This window comes from Coturnix japonica, chromosome 11, assembly GCF_054131305.1.
Source record: "Coturnix japonica strain WE chromosome 11, WE-NBRP24, whole genome shotgun sequence".
Lineage (NCBI taxonomy): Eukaryota > Metazoa > Chordata > Aves > Galliformes > Phasianidae > Coturnix > Coturnix japonica.
In genome coordinates, this window is record NC_140673.1 from 11,383,877 (window position 1) to 11,407,610 (window position 23,734).

Consider the following 23,734-nt stretch of genomic DNA (forward strand, 5'->3'; position numbering starts at 1 on the left):
CTATTCACATAAATCATTTTTATTATATTTAGGTATTCACTTCTATCAAATATATTAAAGCAAATGTCATAATATCCACTGATCCCTGTTATCATCTTAAAATAAGAGTAGATTACAAGAACACCTTGTATCTATTTCCAAAACACTATTCTCCACTAATCTGGTATCATTTCTGGACTGCTCTGTGTTATGTCACGTAGAACCTCTAAAATCTGCACAAAACACAACTTTACCAGTTCAGCAAGGCTACAGTTTTTAAGTGGTCAAAGAAGTGAGGATTCAGAGCGGCACCATAAAGAATACCGAGCCTGAACTCAACCTTCAGGCTGAGAAAGAGTCCTTCAAAGTACAATGGTCCTAGCTAGCCACCTGTGGTCAGACTGCTGTAATGACCTAAGACATAGCTTAAGGGTATCTGTAACAACCAACAGGACTAGGGAAAATTATCTGTAGTCAGAGCTGTTATGTCATGACAGAGCTACATAGTACTCCATCAGCTGATGAGAGGCCCAAGTACTCAAGAAAACAAAGAAAAAAAAAAGAAAAAAAAAGACAAAGTGAATATGAATGGAAGTATATGCCCCATTGTGTGGCACAGGAACAGCCAGCAGCTGTGCTTCACAAGCTGTGCTAAACCTGAGCAGCGCTGTTCAACATCTGAACGTCTCCCTGGAGGACCCAGTTGTGCTGCCTTCAGACCGCCTGGAAACAGGAAGAACAGACTGACCAGTTGTTCCCAAAACATTACATCCATGCCTGCGTTAGCACAGGGGAACTTGTCCATGAATGCATCAGAGAACACAGCAAACAGTGCTGTTTCCCTTTGCCTCACTAATATAAAAACTCTGAATAGAGTTTAGCAAGCTCCCAGTGGGCTGCTGAGCAACCAGGTCTGTCACATTAAACAGGAAAAGGAAATAGGACAAGTTTGTGGGAAGGTTCTCATCTTTTGTTGTTGTTTGTTTGCTTTTAAACCCTGAACAAGCATTTAAATCCAGAATAAAATGGAAAAACAAACAGCAGAATTAGCTTGTAGGTTTCTTTGCTTGTTTGGTTTTTGTTGTTGGTTTAATACCTAAATACCGGAGTACTGCTTCTAAAGGCTTTCGAACCACTTGCTTTAATAGCAATGGGTTTTCTGATGCCTCTGGTAAACGTGCTGTGCCTGTAAAACAAAGAGGAAGAATTAGAGAGTAAAAAGATTAAGATACTGCAGCAGAGCTACGTGAATAACTCAGGTGTTCTGAGAGAGCTTCCCAATCAAAATGAGCACCTACAGGCTGCAGGCATGCATGTCTCAGCAGCAATATGCAAATGCAGGAGAACACCAAAGATAACAGCAAACAAGAATACTTTAAAACAAACACAAACTCATGAATTTTTAAAGTTATTTGTCTAGCCTGCCATCAGGCAGAGCATTCTACAAGTACAGCCAGATTTTGTGGAGGACTAACTGCAAGCAAGAGTATCAGGAATTGCAACTCAATAGCAAAGGAATCTCAAGGAACCCCTTTGCTCTTTGCAAGTAGGTGCTCAACTGCATCTCCACTCACATTCTGCTTTGATGGCTGCGCTGTTAATAGGCAGATAGGGATGTCTTGCAGCATGCCAGGGGCGTAAGATATCTCGACATAAACGTCTGGCAATTCTTGTCAGTTTTGTCGTATGGAGATAAAAAGCTTGTCGTGTCTTCATAGCAAACTTGGGGCTTCCACTGTTTCGCACTGGCACACCATGAGGACTCTTAAAAGGCAAGAAGGAATTATTAGAGAGCATTAAATAAGCAGAAAGGATACCATAAAGAATATCATGTCATGTGAGAAGAAACAGCGTTACAGACAAAACTATTTTCAGCACAGCTATGTACCATTTCCCAAATCATACCATCAACATCCGCTATTTTTTTCCAAACTATTTCAAAGGAGGTTTACGGAGGCAAACATTTTCTCTCTACGGGGATTTATTTACTTCTATGCTGTTCCTAATTTTAAAGCTGGGTTCCAAAATCCAGTCCTAAAAAAGTTGCTGGATGCTGTCATATGATTTAGTGCTTGCAGAGTTTATGAGAAGACTCAAATATCGGGTGCCTAGAGCTTCTCTGGATACATAATGCAAGTCCTTTACAACAAAGCATTTGTAGGAAGGAAAGTCAAAATTAGCTGTGTGGCCAATTGGCATCACAAACTCACTTCCAAAGCAAATTTAGGGCATGCAAGAGCATTTTTGTCTCAGAGTCACAGGACTTTAATTCCTACTCTGAACTCGATGAATCAACTTCCAGAGTTCGCTACGCGCAATAAAGAATAACACAGAATGACATCTATATACAACAGAGAGCAAAAGCAGTATCTTTCTCATGACAAGCAACAAAGCAAACTGATCAAACAACTGAAGCAGTATCTCCTTGCTTCAAACCTGCCTATGGGTGGGGAAAATAAGGAAGGGAAACCTGACTATGGGTGAGGAAAATAAGAGGGAAAAGGTTTTTCCCTCTCACGCTGCTTACATAGGTTTTAACTAACAAGAGCTATAGGTCTGATAAAAGCAGGTAGTTATCCCTGCACCTAGGTCACTTCAGAGGGCAAACAGAGGCTAGGAAAGCACAGAGATGAAAAGGGAGAAACAGAACAAGAGAGCAGTGAGAGCAAAAGCAGGAGACAGAAAAGGAAGAATCAAGGAACAGAAAGCTGTGTGCACTATCCTGCTGTCCATAGCCACTGTAGGGATGAATATGCTCTTTCCAATCAACTCATGATGCTTCAAGCTTTAACTTTCACCAAATACCACAGGCAAACTGAAGCTCAAAATGCTTACCCAAAAACTATACAAAAGAGAGGAGGATTAATTAAGAAAACAGGAGGAAGCAGAAAAACAAGATAAGGGATCTCTGAAAAGCTACTACCTATCTGGGATATCTAATCCTGAAAATGCCTTGGGAAAGGGAACGGTTTTTAGGAAGAAACAAATGCCTTTATGCAAAATCAGTCCTCCTCCCCCTACAGAAAAAATGATGGAAATGGAGTACGAGAAACATGGGCTGGTATCCCAGCTCTTGCCATGAGGTTATGCTGTGCATCTGATGGCTAGTTTGCTAAACAAATCACCCGGTGTTTTTCCTCCTTGGGGCGATACTTGACAACAAATGACATGCAGCTCAAGTTAACATGCCAGCTTCTGCAAGTGATGAAATACCAAACCTGAGGACTCCAATGGGGATTGAAGGCATTCTTTTTGTTGATATGTATTTAAGAACAGTGAACAATTAGTTCTGGCACCAAGCTTCCCAGACAAGATTGTCAAACGGTCTGCAGTGCTGATACCTACCAAATTATTGCGGTTTGGTCCTGGTCTCTCTCCATCTAACCGAGTTGGCATTTTCAAGCCACCGTATTTCTTCCAGTACGTCCAACAGGATGCACAGAGGCGACACTGCATGTTAGGGGGACCCCAAGAATACCACTGGTAAGACTGTGTGGCTAGAGATAACAAAGGTGGAAATTATATATGTCCTTAAACGGGAGCGCTTTTCAGAGCTTATTTTTTTTCAGAACCATTACAAAAGAAAGCCCACATCATAAAGACAGTGCAAAAAAACTTTAAAAACCTCATAATGGCTTTACAGTCATCACCAATGTTAAGTTGTTATTTCACTGAAATTACACACAAAACCCTGTTAAAACATGAACAGAAGAAACACGTAGCAGGATGAGAGAAATTCCTGCCAATAAAACTGAATTCTGCAATACTACTTGATAACAATTTCAGCAGGGAAGGATGGAGGACCCTCTTTGTGAGCTCCCCATACAATAATTTTACAATGGAAGGACACAGGGCAAGTCTGTGACTCTTGCAGTCCTCCATTCCAGAATCTAAAGGCTCTCCATAGAGGAGGACAAGCGTTAGAACTCAGTATATTAGCACCAGGCAGCAGATCAAATACACGGATACTCCATATTTTGAAGTGTACTAAAAAAATTATGAAAACTAATCAAGTTCACAGCTTGGTGACTGAAATGGCTACCCACAATTATGCAGGACATTTACTAACTCACCTTTATGTGCTTCATAACTATGCTTAGCAATGTAAAATCAGTGACTTCAACAAACACTTTGCATAAGTGCTGCTATGTCAAATCTGGTCCCCCTGCCATTCCAAAGCCTTCTCTGCCACCCACGCCCACACCACACAGCTTTTCCTTTTACTGCTCACAGCACAGCACTTGCTCCCTATGCACGAGTGCCATACTTGCATGTCACTTACTATAACAGCTTTCACAGGCCCGTCCTGCTGTCGCGTTCTGTGCCTGCACTCCAGTACCATTTACCACTCCTGGTTTGACATTATTTACATTGATCTGGTTGGGGTTTGGCTTGTTACTTAAAAACACAAAGCAAAAAGGAAGACAAACATTAATCAAGGCATGTAATTTCCTGTGCGACTTGAGAAAAACCATGGCTCAAAATGTTTGAAATTGAAGATTTAAGTTTCATTGTGTAGCTTTCAATAGAGGAGTTGTACTTACCAGCAATCCAACATTCACGAACACATCCTCCCTAATGTCCATATTATATTAAGTCAGATGCCATTTTTAAGAGACCCAGACCACATAAAAGCTACAAACAACCAGGGCAAGGCAGGTAACCTGATTACAGTCCCAGACATTCTAATCCAGCTGGCAAAGAGACCTTATCTACAGATGTCTCCCTGTACTCAATGTGAAGATATTATATGCAAGTCTCCAAGATGCAGCACAGGGGATGGAGAAGGAGAGGTAGGCAGAGAAAGACCAACCTTTGCCTTATTGAGGGTAAGATAACCCGAGAAATAACTGCTGCACACATATTTTCACATCGTCTTACTGCAAAGCTTTGTATCATGTTGCCACAATCTGCAGGAGAACACTCAATACTTTAAATTAAATCTTTGGACGTAGAACATACACAGAGACATTAAAGGAATATAAACCTTCTTACAAGACTTAATCCATAATCTGCACTCCTCCCAGTAAGCATTTTGGCTTCTTCTAAATGCAAGAAGTCCCAATATTTAACATCCTTTGAACAAGAAATCCATTAACATCTGTCAATACATTCCAATATAACAACATCTGAATCATCTCTGGTCATCCCTATACGCCACAAAAGATGTTGACTCAGGAAAATAAAGTTACTGGCAGGAGATGAAAATGGAAGGGCAAGCAAAACCTTGGCATGGAGAGTAGATGGAAGAGTACAGAATCTCTGCAGAAGTTGTCAGAGAGAGAAATGGAGACATTCAAAAGAGCCTCAGAATGGGGGTGGGGGGGATGACAAGAAGCAGGGAGAATCAATACTGCAGGGACTGACTTTGGGGAAGTGGAGGAAGATGGGATGAGTCACATGAGAAGGTTTGGAGAAGCATACAGAGAGCTTACAAAAACCACGAGGACTCCAAGCTGCCATTGAGACTGCAGCCTATAGAAGCAACAAAAAGCACACAGCCTGTGGTGCAGGCTTCTGGATGTTAGCCCAGATTCTAATGCCAATTATATCTCACCCACCTTCTCCTCTTACCTGAAAACTGAAGGGAGTGGGCATATTCTTTGGCTTTCACCTAATAAATCAGTGTTTTGGAAGCTACATATTCAAGGAGAAATATCTGAAAACGGGCTCTATAAGATAGCTTCCTGAAAACGTGTTCTTACACATCAGTTGGGCAGATCTAAATGACAAAGAACGTCCATTGCTTTTCACTCAGCCTGGTGTTTCAAAAGCATCATTGGTGAAAAAGGGTCAAACAGCCCAAAAGAAGCAGAGAAGAGGGGAAAAAAATAAAGGCACTTAGATTAACAAGCCCGCTCAGGTTTTCCTCTGCTTCTGTTTACTAACTTGCTGGCTGTTACACAGGTTAGAGGGTTCTGAGGTCCTTGGCAGGGTGGTGTGAGGTTGGACACCACAGATGGCACAAGCTGTGCAGACAGACTGAACAAAGGGGGAGCTGAAGCAAGGCACGTTCACTTTTCCCAGTGTTTTGTGCTGGGATGTCTCTATAGTAACCTGCTACAGCACCACTTTTGCCAGCGATTCACTAACAAGCCCCATGTGCAAACATGTCGGGGTTTTGGAAGTCTACAGTCAACGTAGCTGCAACAAGCACCAAAAAGTGTCCTGCCTCAGAGTTGAGCTTCAGCTTCACAGCACGGGACAACAACACTGGGGCAGCTGTTCCCAACAGATGAGAAGCAAAAGGTTCTTGATTGTTGACGATTTGTTAATTAAACTTGTTTGATATCACCAAACCCTGCTCCGGCTATTAACAAGAGAATCAGATGAGTAACTGAATGAATCATTGGGTAATTAATGAAGCTGAAGAGAAAAATGCCAAATGAGGTAATGAGAATACTGATGGGGTGGTAAACTATCATTTCCACTTCTTAAATCAAGAGTGGAAGCCTCCTAGATAGATTTCAGCTGCAATTGAGCACCATTACGAGAGAACAGGGATGACAAAGCATTTGTTGCAGGCCCGAAGAGATGGAGATTAAAAAGCACATGCAGAGAAGGCAACCCTAAGACAAAAGATAACCTAAGCCATACAGAACAGCACAGGCACAACATTTTAGCAGTTAAAAGCAACAGCAAACTTAATGCTGTCGGTAAATGATTCCAGTTAATCAGGAAATGGTGCTAGATGCAACAGAATGATTAAAAAATAAAGGCTCAAAAATAAGAAACAGGATCAGCTTTTAATCCTTTGTAAGGATTATAATATTATTCCCCTATTTTATGATGCTTGTGAGGTAGCATTTCCAGCTCATGGGAATGCTTCAAGATTCCAAGATAAATTAATGCATTCTATGTGCAATACTTTACATCTACAGATACAGTCAGAGTTTACATTTTACATCAATACATTTTAGAGACTGGAGACTCAAAGTGTTTCGAGCACTTCGTTCTCCCTTTGCTGTTCCCCTGCTGACACCATTTGGATTAAAGCAAAAGAGAAAGGCTGCAAAACATAGCACGCCTTAGCCTTCATGATCAGCAGATGTCCTAGTCCCCACAGGCACCAGCTCAACAAGCAGACTGTCACCGTACAGAAGTGAGTAACAAATACGTATGATGTCCATAAGATTTGTAGACCCAGAATATGACTCTCACAAAGGCTTAAGAAGTATGTTTGGCTACAGTAGTCATACACAGAAGAAGAACGACTGAGACTGGAAGAAGAAAGCTCTGCAAATCCTACCATCACACTGGCAAGATGAAAAGAACAAGAATATGGAATCTCTCTGTACATTCAGATTCTGCTACTGCTTTATTTAACACCACTCCCACCGACACAGCCCTAGAGATGCCTCACAAACCCACACACAAGCATTGGGTTCAGTCACATCGGCTACAGATGTCTGCACAACACCAGGGCTCTTCTTGGGAAGAGAACAAAAACTGACATCCAACATCCAGGATGTTGCCTGAGGACTTGAGAACCTCACATCAGTCACATGAATGACTACAAAAAGCACGCAGTCTCTCCATGCTTCAATTCCTCATATTATAAATTTGTAGCATCCTCCTAGGTTAAAATATATCAACTATAAAGCTTCACTTAGAGCCCTTATCTTTCATTGTATAACGTACATGCAGGATGACAAATCACTCTTGAAGGCTGCTGCTATTATTTTTCTTACTATTTTTCTTCCCTTTGCTCTATTTTCTATTAAGATCTCAGGAACAAATGGAAGTCCTATCATTGGAAGTAAGCCAGAGACAAACGATACCATTCTGGGCCTCCACTTGCAAACAATTTTATTCCAGTTATTGCTAGAATAGGTTTCACTCAATCAGCTGATGGGTTTCTGCATAGGTCTTGTGACAGGCTACATCCAGTAATTTATTATGGAGGTGACAAGCAGATCGTTATGGTTCAAGTCTTGGAACAGGAATGGGCTCAGTAACACGATAAGGGCAAATCAATAATGTTGATATCTAGATCCTAACACTGTGTATAGCTTTTAAAAGCCAAAAATATAATCTTTTAGGTCACAAGGCAATGCAGTTGCAGTATATTCCTCATGTGCCAGATCTTGCAATGAAACTGGAGTAGAAATAATCCAAAACTTGAGAAATACTGAAATTGTTGCCACGTTTGCAGGTATTAATAGGAAAGAGCAAAAGCAGCAGAAGTATTCAGGTGGGATTGTCACGTACACAGCTGATATTTTTCCTGATACATACGAAAGGATATTGAAGGAGGAGCTAAATTTGAAATTCATTTTGTCAATTAATATGTAGGTTTAGGAACAACACTGATAAAAAAATCATCTGTGACTGGAAATCAACACCAGAGACAGACTCGTCCTGAAGCAGAGAGGTAAGTTGCTGATTTGATTGCATTCTCTAGATAGCAACAAGAATTATCTTGCTGAGATATAGGGCTGAGGGACAAGGTGCCACTCCAAACAGTCATTATCAAATAAGCACCGTAACCTTTCAGAAACAAAGCCCTACCTACACACATTATAATCCAACATCAACAGGAGACTACCAACCTCTCGTCTGCAATAATCTTTTGCATTTGCAGTCCAAGTTACATTGGCTTTTGCTTTACAAGCTTAGCCCATTTTGAACCCACATTTAATTTGATGTTCAGCATCCCCATACACAGCAACACCCTCCGGAAAAAGGCAATACTGTTGAAAGCCCAACAAGAGCTCTGTTTGGCTTCGCTCTGAATATTTTACCCATATTCTGGTAAATTCACATGTGAGATGTTGACAGTAATTAAGGAAAACAGGTGCACTGGGATGACACCATTAATTATTATTGCTTCTTGTTACTGTTATTTCTGTATAACAGTATGGACGTGCTAGCAAGTCCCCAATACCACAGTCAATATAGAAGCCAGAAGATAAGCAATGGTTGCTTCAGGAAGCATATGGTATGAGGAAAAGGAGCAACGTGACAGCAGAGCAATGTAACCAGGAAAGCCCTGAAAGGAAAGCCCTCAGCTACCTGTGGAGGAAACACCCTGCACTCCAGAAGCAGGAGGTCAGCTCGTGGGAACAGCTCAGCCCTTTGTATGCTCAGAGCAGCAGCACAGGCATGCAGGGAGGAGCACCGCTTTGTTCTCACCAGCTTTGAAACACCACAGCTATCATCTTCTCTTCCACAGGGCTCCGAGTTGTTTATTAGCATCTGGGTGTTTAGCATTAACTCAGCTAAAATAAAAAGGAACTCAAGCCTATTTAAGCGTCAGCAGAAGGCTCATTATATTGGTAACCTAATTTAGCAATTCTCTGACATTGTTTGTTCGACTGTGGCTCTCATTATGTAATTAAAGCTAATATATAACACTGACAGGCTGTGGAAACTACTACCCCAGACACAACAAAATAAAGGAGAACAGAACAAGAAGGATACTTACTAGTTGGGTATATACACTTGTTTGAGCTTGCTTTCTGCTTCTGCTGCTTTCAATCGTTTCTTTGAAGAGAAAAACAAAAATCAGACAAAAAAGGTTAGAGAAAGAAAAAGAAATGGAAGGCTATTTTACCTGGAGTCTCATAACGCACCTGTAAAAACACGAGCACTTATTGTTAGTGTCTCTTTCACTGAGCAGCTACTACAAAGTTCTTTTCCAAGAGGAAAATGTACATTGAAACAACGGTGGGCATTAATTGCCTATACAATGCAGCATTCTGAAGAAACAAAAATAAAAACAGAGAGACTACAAATGACTACAGACAATTTTTCCCTTCCCATTTGCTCCAATACAAACTCGTATATTGCTTCTTCCACGTTGCTTTCTCTTCCCCTGCAGAGAAAGATGTGATGAATCAGTCCTCCTTGGTTCATACGCACCAACCGGATGGGAGCAGCCATAGCAAAACATCTGCTCCATCATATTCCTCAACAGGTGAAAGAATTCCAAGAGTTGGAAGGAAAGACTCTTTCTGTTAATGGTCCTCTTATTTATTTACTTATTTTAACTGACTGAAAACTGACTCGCTCACAACTGGAGGTTTTCTTTAAAGACTACCAGTTTAACTGAGAACAGACACAGAACTAACAAAACTCCTGGGTAATTATAGGATGTAATCACTTCATATGAAGTATCAGCCACAGGCAACCCATCTGTTTCAATTCCTAAGGGCAAAAATCTTTCTGTAGACAGCACTACATGACCGACCCCCTTGCAGACAATGAGGAAACAAACTCCAAGCATTAATGTTTGCAGTCAGGTAGCAGAGAACATCAAAGGGGCTGCTGGTCAAAACCACTTTTCCCAGAAGATGCTAAGGAACATAACAAAGATACGTCCAAGGCAAAACAGCCAAAATAAATAGACTTTCAGAGCATGGGAAGCACATCAAGAGGTACATTTGTTTCTTTATATGGCCTTATTTTGGTAAAAAAAACCCAGCCATTCCATCCATGATTCTGGAGGAGCTGGATTACAGGATCCTTTCAATGGGAAGTGGAGGATAAATGCCTTCAAAATAGCACTGCTCCTTTCTTTAACAAAGCACGTGGCACAAGAAATAATAAGGCAGAGGAAGACAACGAGCAGCAGCTTTGCTAACTGCCCAAGAACTTTCAAAACTCAAATTTTCACATTCATTAAATAGTAAAAAGAGACATTCTACAGTTCAAATGCCCTCCTTACTACATAAGCTAAATAAACATAGGGTGAAAGATGCCCCGTCCCTGGAGGTGTTCAAGGTCAGGCTGAATGGGGCCCTGGGCAGCCCTGTCTAGTATTAAATGTGGAGGTTGATGGCCCTGCGTGTGACGGATGGGTTGGAGCTTGATGATCCCTGAGATCCCTTCCAACCCAAGCCATTCTAAGACTCTATGAAAGAAACCTCTGGAGGCCTCTACCCCAACCCCCTACTGAAAGCCCATGCTATTCAACACCTATGCCAGTAACAGCAGTCTGCATAAAGCCTTGAGAATGCTTTCCAGACAAACCAGCAGGGCAGTGTTTGCCAGGGGCTTCACTCATGTTCTAGACAAACAGATTAATTCAATGCATTTACTATTTTTTTAAATGAACAGCCCCAAGGCACAGTCTCGGAAAATAATAACTGTAAAGTAAAAGTCAGCATCTGCATAGAAATAAGCACAAGGAAATGAAATAGAACTGAAAGAAAAAAAATGAAGTTGGCACATGGGAATATATGAATTCTTTTTATAGGGACATGATGGTCACGTGTAAAAACAATTAAGTAAAAGCTTCCAGTAAGCACAAAGCTCGCTTTGATCAGAGGGACAGCCTGAAGCATGTTCTCCATTTGACAGCCTGACAGTCCCTTGCTGAAGCTCTCTGGGCTCTGAAAGAATTCCCTTTACCTCTTCCAGCAAATAAAAGTCAACCCATCTTAAAAATCAAAGAATGAAGATGTCAAGGAAGCCTTAACATCAAGTGCTGATAAACACTTCCATTACTGCTTGATGAACTTAGTCCAAGAATCACATTTCCTCGAGGGCAAAGCAGGAAATCCAGGGAACTTCCACTGGTACAGAACTTGTTTGTTCTGATTTTTAAATTTCTACTAGGTTTCTACTGGAAATTGAAGGGGAGGGAAGGGGAAGCTGCAGTATTCTTGACTAAAGCTCCCAAGGGCACCAGCTAAGAGTCATTATGTTGTGACAGTTCTGGAAATCTATGAATGGAAAAGCTTCATGCAAGCACAAAGCATTACCAACAGCAGAATTATTTTGCTATCTGCAATCTAAAGTCATTTGCCTTGGAGACATAGTTAATTTAGCCTGTTAAACAACATTTTAGGGAAGGGATGATGAATACTCACACAGGATCTGTTTTAGTGACTGATGACCACGGTGCAAGCTCTGAGCTACCAACAGGTCACCTGGGCCCAGCTGGGCCAAACACTTCATACAGCACAACCCTTTATTACAGTCTTGTGTACCAGGACACCTGAAGGCTTCCAGAAGGCCATACAATGAGCTGGGTATGGAGAGGTTGGTTCTGCACTAAGTGTTTGCAGCTGTGGATGACCAATAGTGCAGACTTCAGGAGCCTCTGCTCTCTGGCAGTGACTGACAGGTACAAGAATGATCTCCCCATAAAGAAGTGCTCTGCCGGGTTCCTTTGCTTGTTAGGAGTGGATTTGTGCCTGAATGTTCCCATCCACAAAAGAATCCTGTTTGTCACTTCTTCTAGAGGCTTTGCACAAGAGAGATTTTGTATCTCGAAGTTCCATATGCATATCCATCTATCTTAAGCACATCCTCATTATATTTTCTCTACTAAAGGGAGATATTATCAAACTTTTCTTTTTAATCGCCCCTAGGACTAAGGAATTAAAAATACATTAAAATACTGTACATGAATCAGTGCAAACGCCTGTCCTTTTTACAGCCTCTCCACAGAGTTAACATCTTTCATTCTACCCACTAAGCTTGAAAGCTCTTAAAAAGTGATGCATTCCAGCAAACAAATGGTTGTGAACCATGAGTGTTCATAAGAGAAAGTAACAGAAGAAATCCAGGACTGCAGAGGATATTTCAAGGTCCACAGTGCAAGAGCTGGATTAGCAGACAGCATGGGGGCATCTCAGATATTGAGCCCCTTTCAGTTCACACTAGAAAAGAATATTCTCTAGCCTGTGCTTTTTGGATTTAGGAGAATCCGAGTTTTGCATCTTTCCTCCTCAGTACCCTGAGCACACCAGTGCTGCTGGGAGGCACAGGGAGGTAATTAGGACACGATGCAGAAGTGCTCCCAGCTGCCAGGGCTCCTCCAGCACTGATGTGCAGTACCTCCAGCCTCTGTTAACTGCTTGCCAAAACTACCCCAGTTCCAGGATACTGTAGGATTAATAGGAGGTGTTTGGGAACAACACGTCCTACGTATGTGGAAAAGCATTTCTCTGATGTTATTTCTACTTTGTCAGCACGCAGTACTTCACGAAGGCCAGTACATTAGGATGTCACTCAGACCTCTTGCATAGGTACAAAGGCTGATTTTCCTCAGTAAAGATGTTATCTATCTGCATCAAGATCTACCAGAGCCCTGCCGCCTCACGTCAAATTTATTGGCACTTCCATTTTCTCCATCTCCTCCTTTACATTTTTGCTTTTCACATACCTCAAAATCAATTCTTTTTCTCCTACTTAATCTCTGTTTTAACAGCGTTTGTACATAATAAAAAGAGAACCAAGCAAGAATCTGTGATATTTGAGCTCCTTCTTGAAGTTTCACATTCCTCAAATACAAATGATAATGCAGTAAGACTAAAGTCTTTCACACTCAAAAAGCTGGAGAGTTGCACTTGGAAGTTTACAGGACTTCCAGTTATTATGTAAGAGACCCAAGAGCACGCTATGAAGCAAGTCCTTTTGTGTCCTTTTCAATCGCATCTGCCTATTCACAAGGCAAGGACGTGCTGTTAAGCCATCCCATCCTAGGAGTACCCAGCAGCCCTTTCCCCTCCACACAAGCACAAACATTTCTGCATGTTAGCATTGTAACCAGTAGCATTTTGTGTTACTTAATTACAGAATATTCTAACTACAGGAGCTTGAGTTCTAAGACAGTTTAAATTAATGCTTTTAAGAATGGAAGAATGTGCAAGAATGAGCAAGTGAGCAGTTGTGAGCAGGGCAATAACACAGAGACTCAAAAGATAAATTAATCACCCCCTTAACAAGAGACCAAGTGAACGCAAAGCAACTCAGGATACACAGTCGCCATATCCTTATGTAGCATATTTTCAATATCTCATGTACAGAAGTGCTATAGACCCCAGATCCACTCTGTGCTATTAAACTAAGGAAAGAATTGACACAGTCAAAACTCTGAGGAAAAAAAATGGTGTTGACAGTTGTGCTTTGTGAGAGAATTTGAACATATTAAATGTGATGCACTGTTATTCCCAATTAAGCTTCCTATGCTTAATTTGTGGTTATATGCAGACAGCTCTCCCAGGCTTTTCATAAATGTTTATTATACTATTTGCTTGTACAGCCTGGGAACTTGAGACGAGGTCTTCAGCTTGGTTCAAACATAATGGATGCAGTATCTCTGTTCTGCAGTTTCTACCTGTTCAGCTTACACTCAACACTGTCTCCTAAATGCACAGCCTCTAATTGGAAGTTTTCCCCAAATCCCACTCTCTGGGACTTTGCTGGGCAACACACGTGAGGTCCAACAGCACAACCATGATAGAAAACTCACTGCAGAAGAATGCAGCAAAACAATACGAGAAACTGCAGCGCTTCTTTAATTCCTATTTTATTGCTGCAAGAACAAGTAATCAAACTCTTTTCAGCTATTGTTATTCTACAACTTCTTACCCACCTCTTGCATCGTGCTTTCATTACACAAGGCACCAGGCAGGCTTTGTATTTAAACAAGGAGATAAAAATGACTGTAAACACCAGCCCAAGTTGATTCTCAAGTATACTCTGGGCATTTGAGCCACCAAAGCTTCCTAAACACCTTGCAGTACTTACGTGAAGGAGACTCCATGCAGCTGCAATCAAAGTCATGGGCAGGTAGTGGAGGGGAATAACAACAGTTGTGGTACATGAACTACAGCCTCCATAAAAACCCCAAACTGAAGTTACCACTGACCTTGAACTCGGCTACAGGCAGAGATTAACTGTATACAATTCCTCAAGCTATTTTGTTCCAAAGCAGATATAAGCATGTGGCTTTGACATTCTTAAATGTTTGCTGCTACTTTAGTTGGCTTGGAGCTTTCACATGTCTACAGGACGGCTGATGAGTTTAGTGCTAAGAGATAAACACTTAAAATGATTACAGAATCCACCTATTGGAAAGCCTGAACTCCACAAAGAAGAATAAATCAGCAATGTTTGGCTTCAGTGGCAAGTAAAACAGCTTCTCGTGCAATGCAAGAGGTGACTCTGATTTCTTACCTGCTGAACGTATCTGTCTGTAGTTTTCCACATATAGTAATACTCTATTATGCTTGTTAAGGATTTCCATGGGAGCTAGGGACATAAAGGAAAAGCAACAGTCATTGCAAGGAAGCTGGATGCAACCTCACCAAAATTCACAGAATTCCTCTGGCAGACAGTTTGAAACAGAGTTTGCAATTACTAACCCCGACAGCAGAAAAGATAGGAAATTCAGATATGAACTAAGGACAACAGAGGCACCCACAATAAACGGGACCTATAGATAAAAAATAGCACTTTCAGTGTAGAAGCAGAGCAGGTTACAGGTAAATCTTCGTGCTGCATTGGCTTCACAGTAAACCATTCAACAGAGTCAATATGGAAGGCAGCCCACTGGCTGAGACAGTTGCTGTTCTGAGCAGCAAAGACTCAAGCTTAAGGATCATGATGACAGTCTTACAGCTCTGTTTTGCACAACTTCTATGGAGCTGATCCTTAAAAAAAGAATTAAGTAAGATGATAACTACTAACAGAAACATGCCATGTCAGCTCTGCTCTCTGCATGAAAAGCAAGAGGTTTTCAGCAGGACTATAAAGTGCTGTGCAGGTTCCAAGTCCCTTCATCTAAAAGATGAGAGCACAGGACAAGCAACACTGACACTACTTGTTTTGTTCTGAGGAGCTGAACAGTGATACAGTGCGACTTGGCTCTCCTACAGTGCTCCATTCAATCTGCTGGCTGAATACCTACAGAGGAGATTTGGCCAAACTACAGGATGCTTCCCACGGATGCCCAAGATTCCTTTTTCAAACTTTCAGAGGACCCTCTATTGAGATAATATAAAAGTGACTACGTTTCCATGTTCCAGGCTCAGTACTCTTTCAAACAAGTTATTCTATAGCACCTAGGCTTTCCTATACCAACTCTGTTGTAATCAAGCAGACTATTTTAAATTAACATCTCTGGAGGAAAAAAATCTATCATCAGTGATTTGAAATTCTGATTGTACAGCAGGCTGCCTTCAGTATGAGGTCTGTCTTCCCCTGGTTACTGCATCCATCAGTTCAAAGCCCTCTTCTTCAAAATGAAGAAAAACGACTCAGTTCAGACAAGCAGGAAACCAGTTCCATCCCTGATCAAAATCAACCTCATCGTGCAGACCCCCACTTTATATACTTACAAAATCTTGCTGAATGTCAGTGAAATCTTTTCCGTATTTTTCTAGTGCTTCCTCAAAGAGGTTTGCCTCTGAAGCAGACCACTCCTCCATCTCATCTCTACACAGGACTGGCCCACCTTGTGGCACAAGCGCAGAGATCGCCTTGGAAATGTCATAGACATTTTTGTGCAAAGTGTCCATAGCATGGAACTACGTGTTGTAAGAGAGAAACAAATGTAAGAACAAGCTCCCAGTGGGAAAAGCACTCAGCAACTTAGCAGCAGTAGCAGAAACCATGCAGCAATATCTGTGGATAACGTACACTACATCTGCATCAAGTCAGATGCAGATACTTGCTCCAACCCCAGACTCAAGATAATTTTCAGTGTACAAGTCTTAGGTTCACTAAAAATGGTGGGATTTTTTGGAACGTGAGCATCTGCATATGAGTAATTCCTACTTTAGCTAATCCCTAGCATCACCACTGCAGCACTGCTGCTAAGAAAATGCAGGGGATAGAGCCTCACTCACCAGATGGAGCATGAAGATAGAAATCTGAGGGTGTATTTTCTAATAAACTTAGCCATGCGCTTCTTTTGTCAAATAATCCTCACAAATTGCATATAAAACAAATATTAAAGCACGCAGACACAGGTCCCAGATGTCACAAACCCCAAAAAGAATTTAAGTCACATCTAATAGCTGACTAGGAAGAACTACTCCCAAGAGTGCGCAGTTATTCATCAGAAAGCTGAGCTACAACTGCTGGTGACTTATGATATACGAGGGGGAAGAACACACTGAGAGTGTTGGTATTGTAAGTGAAAGCTGGGCTTTGTATCTGTCTTTTCTATCAGGATGTTATTTGTCTTCCATCTACCAGAGTTTTGTGCATAATAAACCTACAGTGTTTTATCCTAAAGTTTGTTCTGCAAATGATTTCATATTATATCAGTTATGAGGTGAGATTTTGATAACAGCACTCTGGAGACTTCATAACTTTTATTCACACTTCCATTTAACTCTTCCTAGCATAGACATTTCTTCTTTCCCTTTCCTCTCTATCCTTTACAAATACAAAATATTCATAGTACGCCCACTGCTTCAGTGCTTTAAAACCAAGCTCAAAGAAAACCCCATCAACTGAAATTCCTTATCTGACCACAAACCCTTCCCCCCCAGACCATTTTGCCCAAAGATGGCTGTGGCAGTTGGGAAAGCAGTAAGTGGTATTTTGGCATTACAGCATTGAAGACAGGCAGGTATCACATGGGTTCTTGTTAAGACCATTACTCACTAAGCCTAGGTAAGAGATGGGCTGTGAAGCATGGTCAGAACATTAAAGAAATAAAAATTCTGAGCTACCCATGATGGATCATAAGGAGGCACAAAGCCAGAAATAGTTACTTCAACGTAAATAAAGGGCTCCTTTACAAAGACAGGATCTGGTTCACAGCAGGCCACAATTACAGTCCATCTGCCCCTTTCCCTTTGCCAACTGTTATTGAGGAGGTGAATTATATTACATCTCTCAGTAACTGAAGGCCCACTTAAAAATCTTACCAGTGTGATGTCCCTAGAGGCTGCTGCAGCACTCATGTGCAAACTTGGCTGTCTGACAGAACTACTGCAATCTAGTGCTCGGGCAAATGTACCAACAGACCTGAAAGAAATAACAACGGAGCATTAACTCTGCATGCAAAGCAAGCATAAATATCAACACCCAACCAACATTTTTTGGGATCAGCAGACTCCACTTCTCAGTAACAAGATTCCATGTCTTGGCACTACTTCTGAGCCAGGGACCGTTCTCTTCAGATGTGGTTTGTTATTATGAATGCTCGACTGTGCACAGTTTATATGACCAAACAGACTCAGGCAGGAGAACAGTGGAGGACTCCAAGATCACAAACAGGCAGTTTCGAACCATCTCATCCTCTGTCTCTTAACATAAACTTTTGAATTAAGGTTCAAAAGAGAGTGATTACAAGTGACCTTTATGAACAGCAGCCCTAGTAGTGCTGTGTTGTCCAAAGGCACATCGATACATGCCAAGACATGACAGGAAAAAAAAAAAAAAAGAATACAGGAACAATCATTTTCCAAAGCTGCAGAAAAAGTACAACATAGTATAATGTTGTAAATATATATTTATTATATGTACTGTAATATATAAAAAAGAGTATTCAAAGTATAAACAGGCCATGTAAAAGGATAGCAGTCCTCAGATAGTTCTCTATGCCAGCCACTCCTGTTTGCGAGGCTGCAATTCCCAGGCTCCTCATTTTACCCCAGAAGAAATGAGCTGGAGAACTCTACAACAGGAACACTGGTTCCAGTAATTCCCACTCCCCTGGCTGCCTGTTGCAGCACACAGTTGGGAACACTCCTGCACACTGAACTGGAGCTGAACTCTGAGAAATTACAACAAAATCAATTCCCCCCCCTCCAGCACCCCCTCACTCTGTTCACTTCCCCAGACTAGTTGACTGGCTGAGTGCATAGAAGAAAAAAAAAAAGGTAAATACTTAGGCAGTAATCCATCAAATATCTGATTTTGGTCCAAAGCCAAATCTGCCCCCGCAAGGCTTTGGTGCATTCACACTTCACCCTCTCCCCAGCCTCCTACTCACTCATCCTCATTGCTGCTTCACAGCTCCCCTGCTTGCAGAACCGATACTTTAATTTTTTTTTTGTGGTACCTAATTAGAAACTGGATCACTTTACTGATTCTGGGTAGAAGCAATCTTCATACTGATCATTTTGGGGTCTTTTGCCAGCAGGCAGCCTCACATGGCTCTATCAGCAAACCAAACAGGCAGCAGAAAATGGCCAGAACTGCTAGAAGCAGCTTCACAACCAAAAAGCCTACATGAGGTGGAAAGTGCCATCACAGAGCAACTCTGTGGTCAGTCTAAACCAACCCAATGCAAAACCCCCATCAACAAGGCCTTCCACCCTCTGGTTTCCTACTGAGTGCTCCTGACACCAAGATCACAGCAACATGTGGCTGAGTGGCATCGTGAATCAATGCTGCTGGAAGTCAGCTTATCAAATGAGCTCTTTATTGAAGGGCCCCAAAAGCAGCAGGAGTCCTTTGCTGGAGATATTCCAGCTTTCTCCATCTCTTCTCCTGCATCACCGATAGAGATTCTTCTCCCTGCTTTCAGCCATTTCCTTATGCGCATCTGTTTAAGCACAAGGGCTGCTCCAAAAGTAATGTCTCCTATTCTATTACGTTAGCTCACAATGCCAGAGGCCAACAGAAAGAACACCATATGCAAGTTTATCAGGACCTACTGAACTAATACAGAACTGACAGTTTCCTGGACGGCATAATGACCAGCAATGAGATGTGGTGTGTAAAAGCTGGAGTCAAAACAGCAGCCCATGGAATGGCAACATGTCAATCTCCCATAGAAGAAAAAGTTGAAGATGCAGCTCTCAGCATGTAAAGTGCACTGCCTTGTAGGACACGGCAGAGGTGATCCTTCTGGATTTCCAGAAAGCCAGACATACCATCAGCTCTGGCTGCTACATCACCATGCTGACTAAGCTGAAGGCTCAAATATCCACAGTCAGGTCAGAGAAGATGACAGCCTTAAGCCAGGCCGCATACCAGTTTGAAGACAGTGGAGCACACCACCAGTCTTGGCTGGACTGTCCAACCACACCCACCATATAGTCCAGATTTGGAACCTTCTGATTTCTATCCATTTGGGCTGATGAAAGATGGGCTGCACAGGCGCTTTTTTCCTAGCAACACCACCATCGTAGCAGCTGTGAAACAGTGGGTCACCACTGCTGCTGCAGATTTCTATGAGCGTGACACACAGGCTCTTGCTCATTGCTGGAAAAAATGCATAGCTAATGGTGGGGACTATGCTGAAAAACAGCATTTTGCAGCTGAGAATTTGCTCTACCAAACAGCGTTATTGTGCTCTTTGTATCTGTTGCAGTTTCCATAGAAATAAAGAGGAGGCACTACTTATGGAGCACAGAAACTTCTTGTCTTGCACACTTAAATCTCCACATTTTAACTCAATTCTCCTTAACTCTGCCCTTTTCTTTCCCCCTAGTATTTTCCTAAGTCTGTATCATTCAACGCGTTGAAAGCATTTATTATTGTTTCATAAATGCATTCTTTTTGCATCATTCAACAGCTCCAATCAGAATTAAGAGTCCGTTCCAGACAGTTTCTTCCACATGAGCTCTCATGTTATCTCCTCAGGAGACACCCCATTAACTAACCCACTATAGACACAGCAATACCACACCCAAGAAAATTCAAGAGGAAAGTTCAGCAGTGTGGTAACTCAAGATGTGTGTGCGGAGTGAGGGGGGGGAAAACACACCCCCTTCCTCCCCATATCTAATAGCAACTTGCTCCACTGACTATAGATGGTCTAACTAACCATCTACTACTCACACTGCTTTCCTCCCATGCTTCCGCAGTCTTAAAAACTTACCCAGGAGACAGCTTGGAGAGCACTACCTCCTTGTTTAATTGTAGACATTAACTTTTAGTATCAGCTTCTGTTCATATAAACAAACAACACTGAAAAGGGTCACAAGCATTTTATAAAGCAAACAGTGATGGACAGACCGCCTTGCGTTTAAGTAGAAGCATAAAACTCACCACTCCTCATCTGTACTCATCCACTCCTCATCTGTACTCATTTGCAGGGATTTACTTTATTCGTTCTACCTGTTTTCTAGTGCCTAGATTCCAACATCTTCGCTTTTAACTATTACAACTTAACTATCATCGCATGTTGAAACGTGGCTGGATTTGAAAAAGGGACAAAGCGGACTCTAATGAACTGTCAGGAATTCAGCTCACTGCTGGCCAAAGAACTTGGAAAACCTCACCAGATACAGGATCATTTTCACATAAGATAGGAGAAAATGATTAACTTTTTGAAAGTAAAAGCTGTAAATCCAAGTAGCTGTTCACAAAGTCATGCAGTTCCCAGGAAGGCACGTTAACACGTCCATCATTTCAAAATGAAACACATGAATCAAGCAACCAAACCAGCATTCGTACCAGTAAAGTATAAAGAACACACCAAAAATAAAGTGCTTAGAAAAGATGAGTTACTAAAACCTTATTCAAAGAAGTGATAAATTGCTCTTACCGTGCTACCACCAAGAACTGGTCTATCTGCTTGTCTACTAGTGGGTTGAAGGCTTCCCAAACTTTTGTTTCAAGTTTTGACTGATCTCTTCCATCATCCTCACCTGGTTGAAAAACATGTTAGAAACGCTCAGCGTGGCTGTTTGGAAATAAAATTACTTGCCTGGTTTCTTATCTCACAATTATTTAACCACCAAATCAACTCAGATACTCTGCCTTGACAGTGAAAATTTCATTCATCCATTTGGCTGAGACAATTTCAGCTTGACAGATGCATCAACCCAACTCATCCAAATTAGGCCACCGGATGCTGAAGAGCTGATATCTAATGGCACAAGTGATGGGAAACAGAGCACGTCCTTCCCCCAAACAGCCTCCTCTCTTCAGCCTCCTCCCCAGATTCTCTCTCCTTCTCCTCTACCTGGCCGCAGTTCCAGGAAAGCAGGCACACTCCCAGCTGCTCTGAGCAGACAAAGGGTAGCTGGCCCTGTTTGCAGCAGCTGCTTTCTAAGGGGCAAATCATAGCATCAGATTCTTTTACTTCTACTCTCCCAACGCTAAACAAACCAAAATATCTTGGAAAAAATACAGGAGCTACTGAGCCTCTCTTTTTAATTTCAAACCCCTTTTGAAACATCTGGAGATTATCCTTCTCTGAATTCCCATGTTGATGGCTGAAGGAGGAGAATGCCTTTCAAATTAGTTCATCCTCATTTAGGAGGCCAGCCCAGCTGCCGAATAAATGCCACAGACAAATTAAACAAGAGTCCCAACCAATTTGTTGGCTTATTCTAACATTAGCCCAACAGTATCTGTTTTATGCATCTGCAAAGCTCTGAAGCAGACTGAGGTGCCTCACTGCTTTCACCTCTCTGCCTGGGGAGTTTTGTAGAGCCCCTTTCAACATGGCTCATAACACCAGCTCTCTGAGAGCATCAACAGATTGGCCTGAGCCCTACACAGGTCTCAGAGAAGAGCTCTTCCACCCATTGCAGTGCAAGAACCAGTGTGAAGCCGGTATCTGTTAACTAACAGCCCATTTTCCTAAGCATGTGTCCTTGTGTTCCTTCTGCTTCATGAGCAGGGCAGGCTGAGGTCTCACAACGTGCTCAAGGCAGCAAATTCCTCCTGCTTGTTCTGCAGGTGAGAAGTCTAGGCTGGAAGCCAAGAGCAGCAGACAGGCAGGGGGCTCTGAGGAAAAGGCATCCAGCAATAATGGGCAAATTGATGTGGGGAGACAGCATTTAATTGGCAATAATTTGGGAGCGGCTCTCACAGGGAAGCGAGGCTCGATTAAAAACACAAAGGCTATACAGATGTGATGGAAATCTGTGCTTCCCATAGAAATTCTGAAATCTCCTAAAATGAGCGCAAGCTCTGAGAGAGGCAATTAATTCAATTTGTTTCAACAACTTTTATGATTTGGACAAATGCCCGCTTAGAGCCTGGGCTGAGACACAACTAATTGCATGCAGTGGGCAACTGCTTCAGTCCCTAACAAACCAAAGCAGTGATGCACACAGGACGTGGTGGTAGGAACCTCTGTCTCCCACACAGGCTGCATACATAAAAGTGGCTGCATTCCACATGGCCTCCTGACAACTTAAATTATGGAAATTACCCTCTTTTAATAAGTCTGTTATATCTGCCTGGTATCTGTTTCCAACTCGGATTTCTCCTTTATCAGCAAGTAGAGTCTTTTGTTGAGGATCGTACACTAGTGAATAGAAGAAGAAATCCTAAAAATAGAACAAAAACAGAAAATAAAGTATTACTAGCTTACATTTTTACCATATTATATATAGTAGAAAGCTTTTATGCTAATTTGCTCACCCAGTCTACCCATAGCAAGTAAAAACAAATTACCAGTCCCCTTCTTAGCACTTGCTTAATAAAGATCAGGATGTGGCCTTTCTTGTCACAGGGACACGCTGCTGACCAACCTGTTTCCCCTCATCACTTAAGATTAAACTGCCGTCTTTCTTCTGCTGCTTATTGGGCAAAGGGAAGCAGATTTGGCAGCAGCAGCAGCTAGCTGCAGGTGGTAATACATTAATTTGTTGCTTTTGCTCAAGTAGATGAGAAAAAGGCTGAAAAAAAAAGCTGCTTGGTTTCTGTCACCTGGGAAGCATGAACGATTAAAGCAAGAAATCATACCAGAATGAGAATGTCCTGCCAGGGAGGAGGAAGAAAACAACCTCAGTTTTAATCACTTAACTGCACAGGGCAAGTAATTGAACTGTTCTGCAGCAAGTATGCTCCATCAAAGGGGAGCACTGGGACACGGGGCAGGAAGAGAGCTGTTTGGACATCCAGGTCTCCATCCACAGCAACAAAGACACCAGGAACAGAACAGAAATGCAGTATGTGCCATTTTTCACATCTTGGGTTGCCAGCTCCTTTTCCCTTCCCTGCATTATCTGTGTAAATAGCTGGCAAGCTGTTTTAGTGCATCTCATTTCACACTCGCCTCACTTTCCCTCTCCCTGTGTTTGTACGCATCATACAGCAAAAATCAGGAAAAACCAGCGTCAGTTTTCAACTCTGTTCAACCTCACAAAAA

At 42.0% G+C, this 23,734-nt stretch overlaps 1 protein-coding gene across 9 annotated transcripts in view; it reads right to left on the reverse strand.

Moving 5' to 3' along the window:
* MTA1 (metastasis associated 1) overlaps positions 1–23,734 on the reverse strand; it is a 64,691-nt gene that overhangs the window by 17,831 nt on the left and 23,126 nt on the right. For all 9 annotated transcript variants that reach the window (XM_015869431.3, XM_015869432.3, XM_015869430.3 and 6 more), the window contains exons 6-15: positions 22,793–22,910; positions 21,173–21,275; positions 17,598–17,697; positions 16,056–16,244; positions 14,893–14,967; positions 9,407–9,465; positions 4,262–4,377; positions 3,325–3,476; positions 1,554–1,743; positions 1,076–1,165 (exon numbers count right to left, since the gene is read on the reverse strand). In XM_015869431.3, coding sequence (XP_015724917.1) covers positions 1,076–1,165; positions 1,554–1,743; positions 3,325–3,476; positions 4,262–4,377; positions 9,407–9,465; positions 14,893–14,967; positions 16,056–16,244; positions 17,598–17,697; positions 21,173–21,275; positions 22,793–22,910 — 1,192 coding nt within the window. The remainder of the gene's footprint in view (positions 1–1,075; positions 1,166–1,553; positions 1,744–3,324; positions 3,477–4,261; positions 4,378–9,406; positions 9,466–14,892; positions 14,968–16,055; positions 16,245–17,597; positions 17,698–21,172; positions 21,276–22,792; positions 22,911–23,734) is intronic.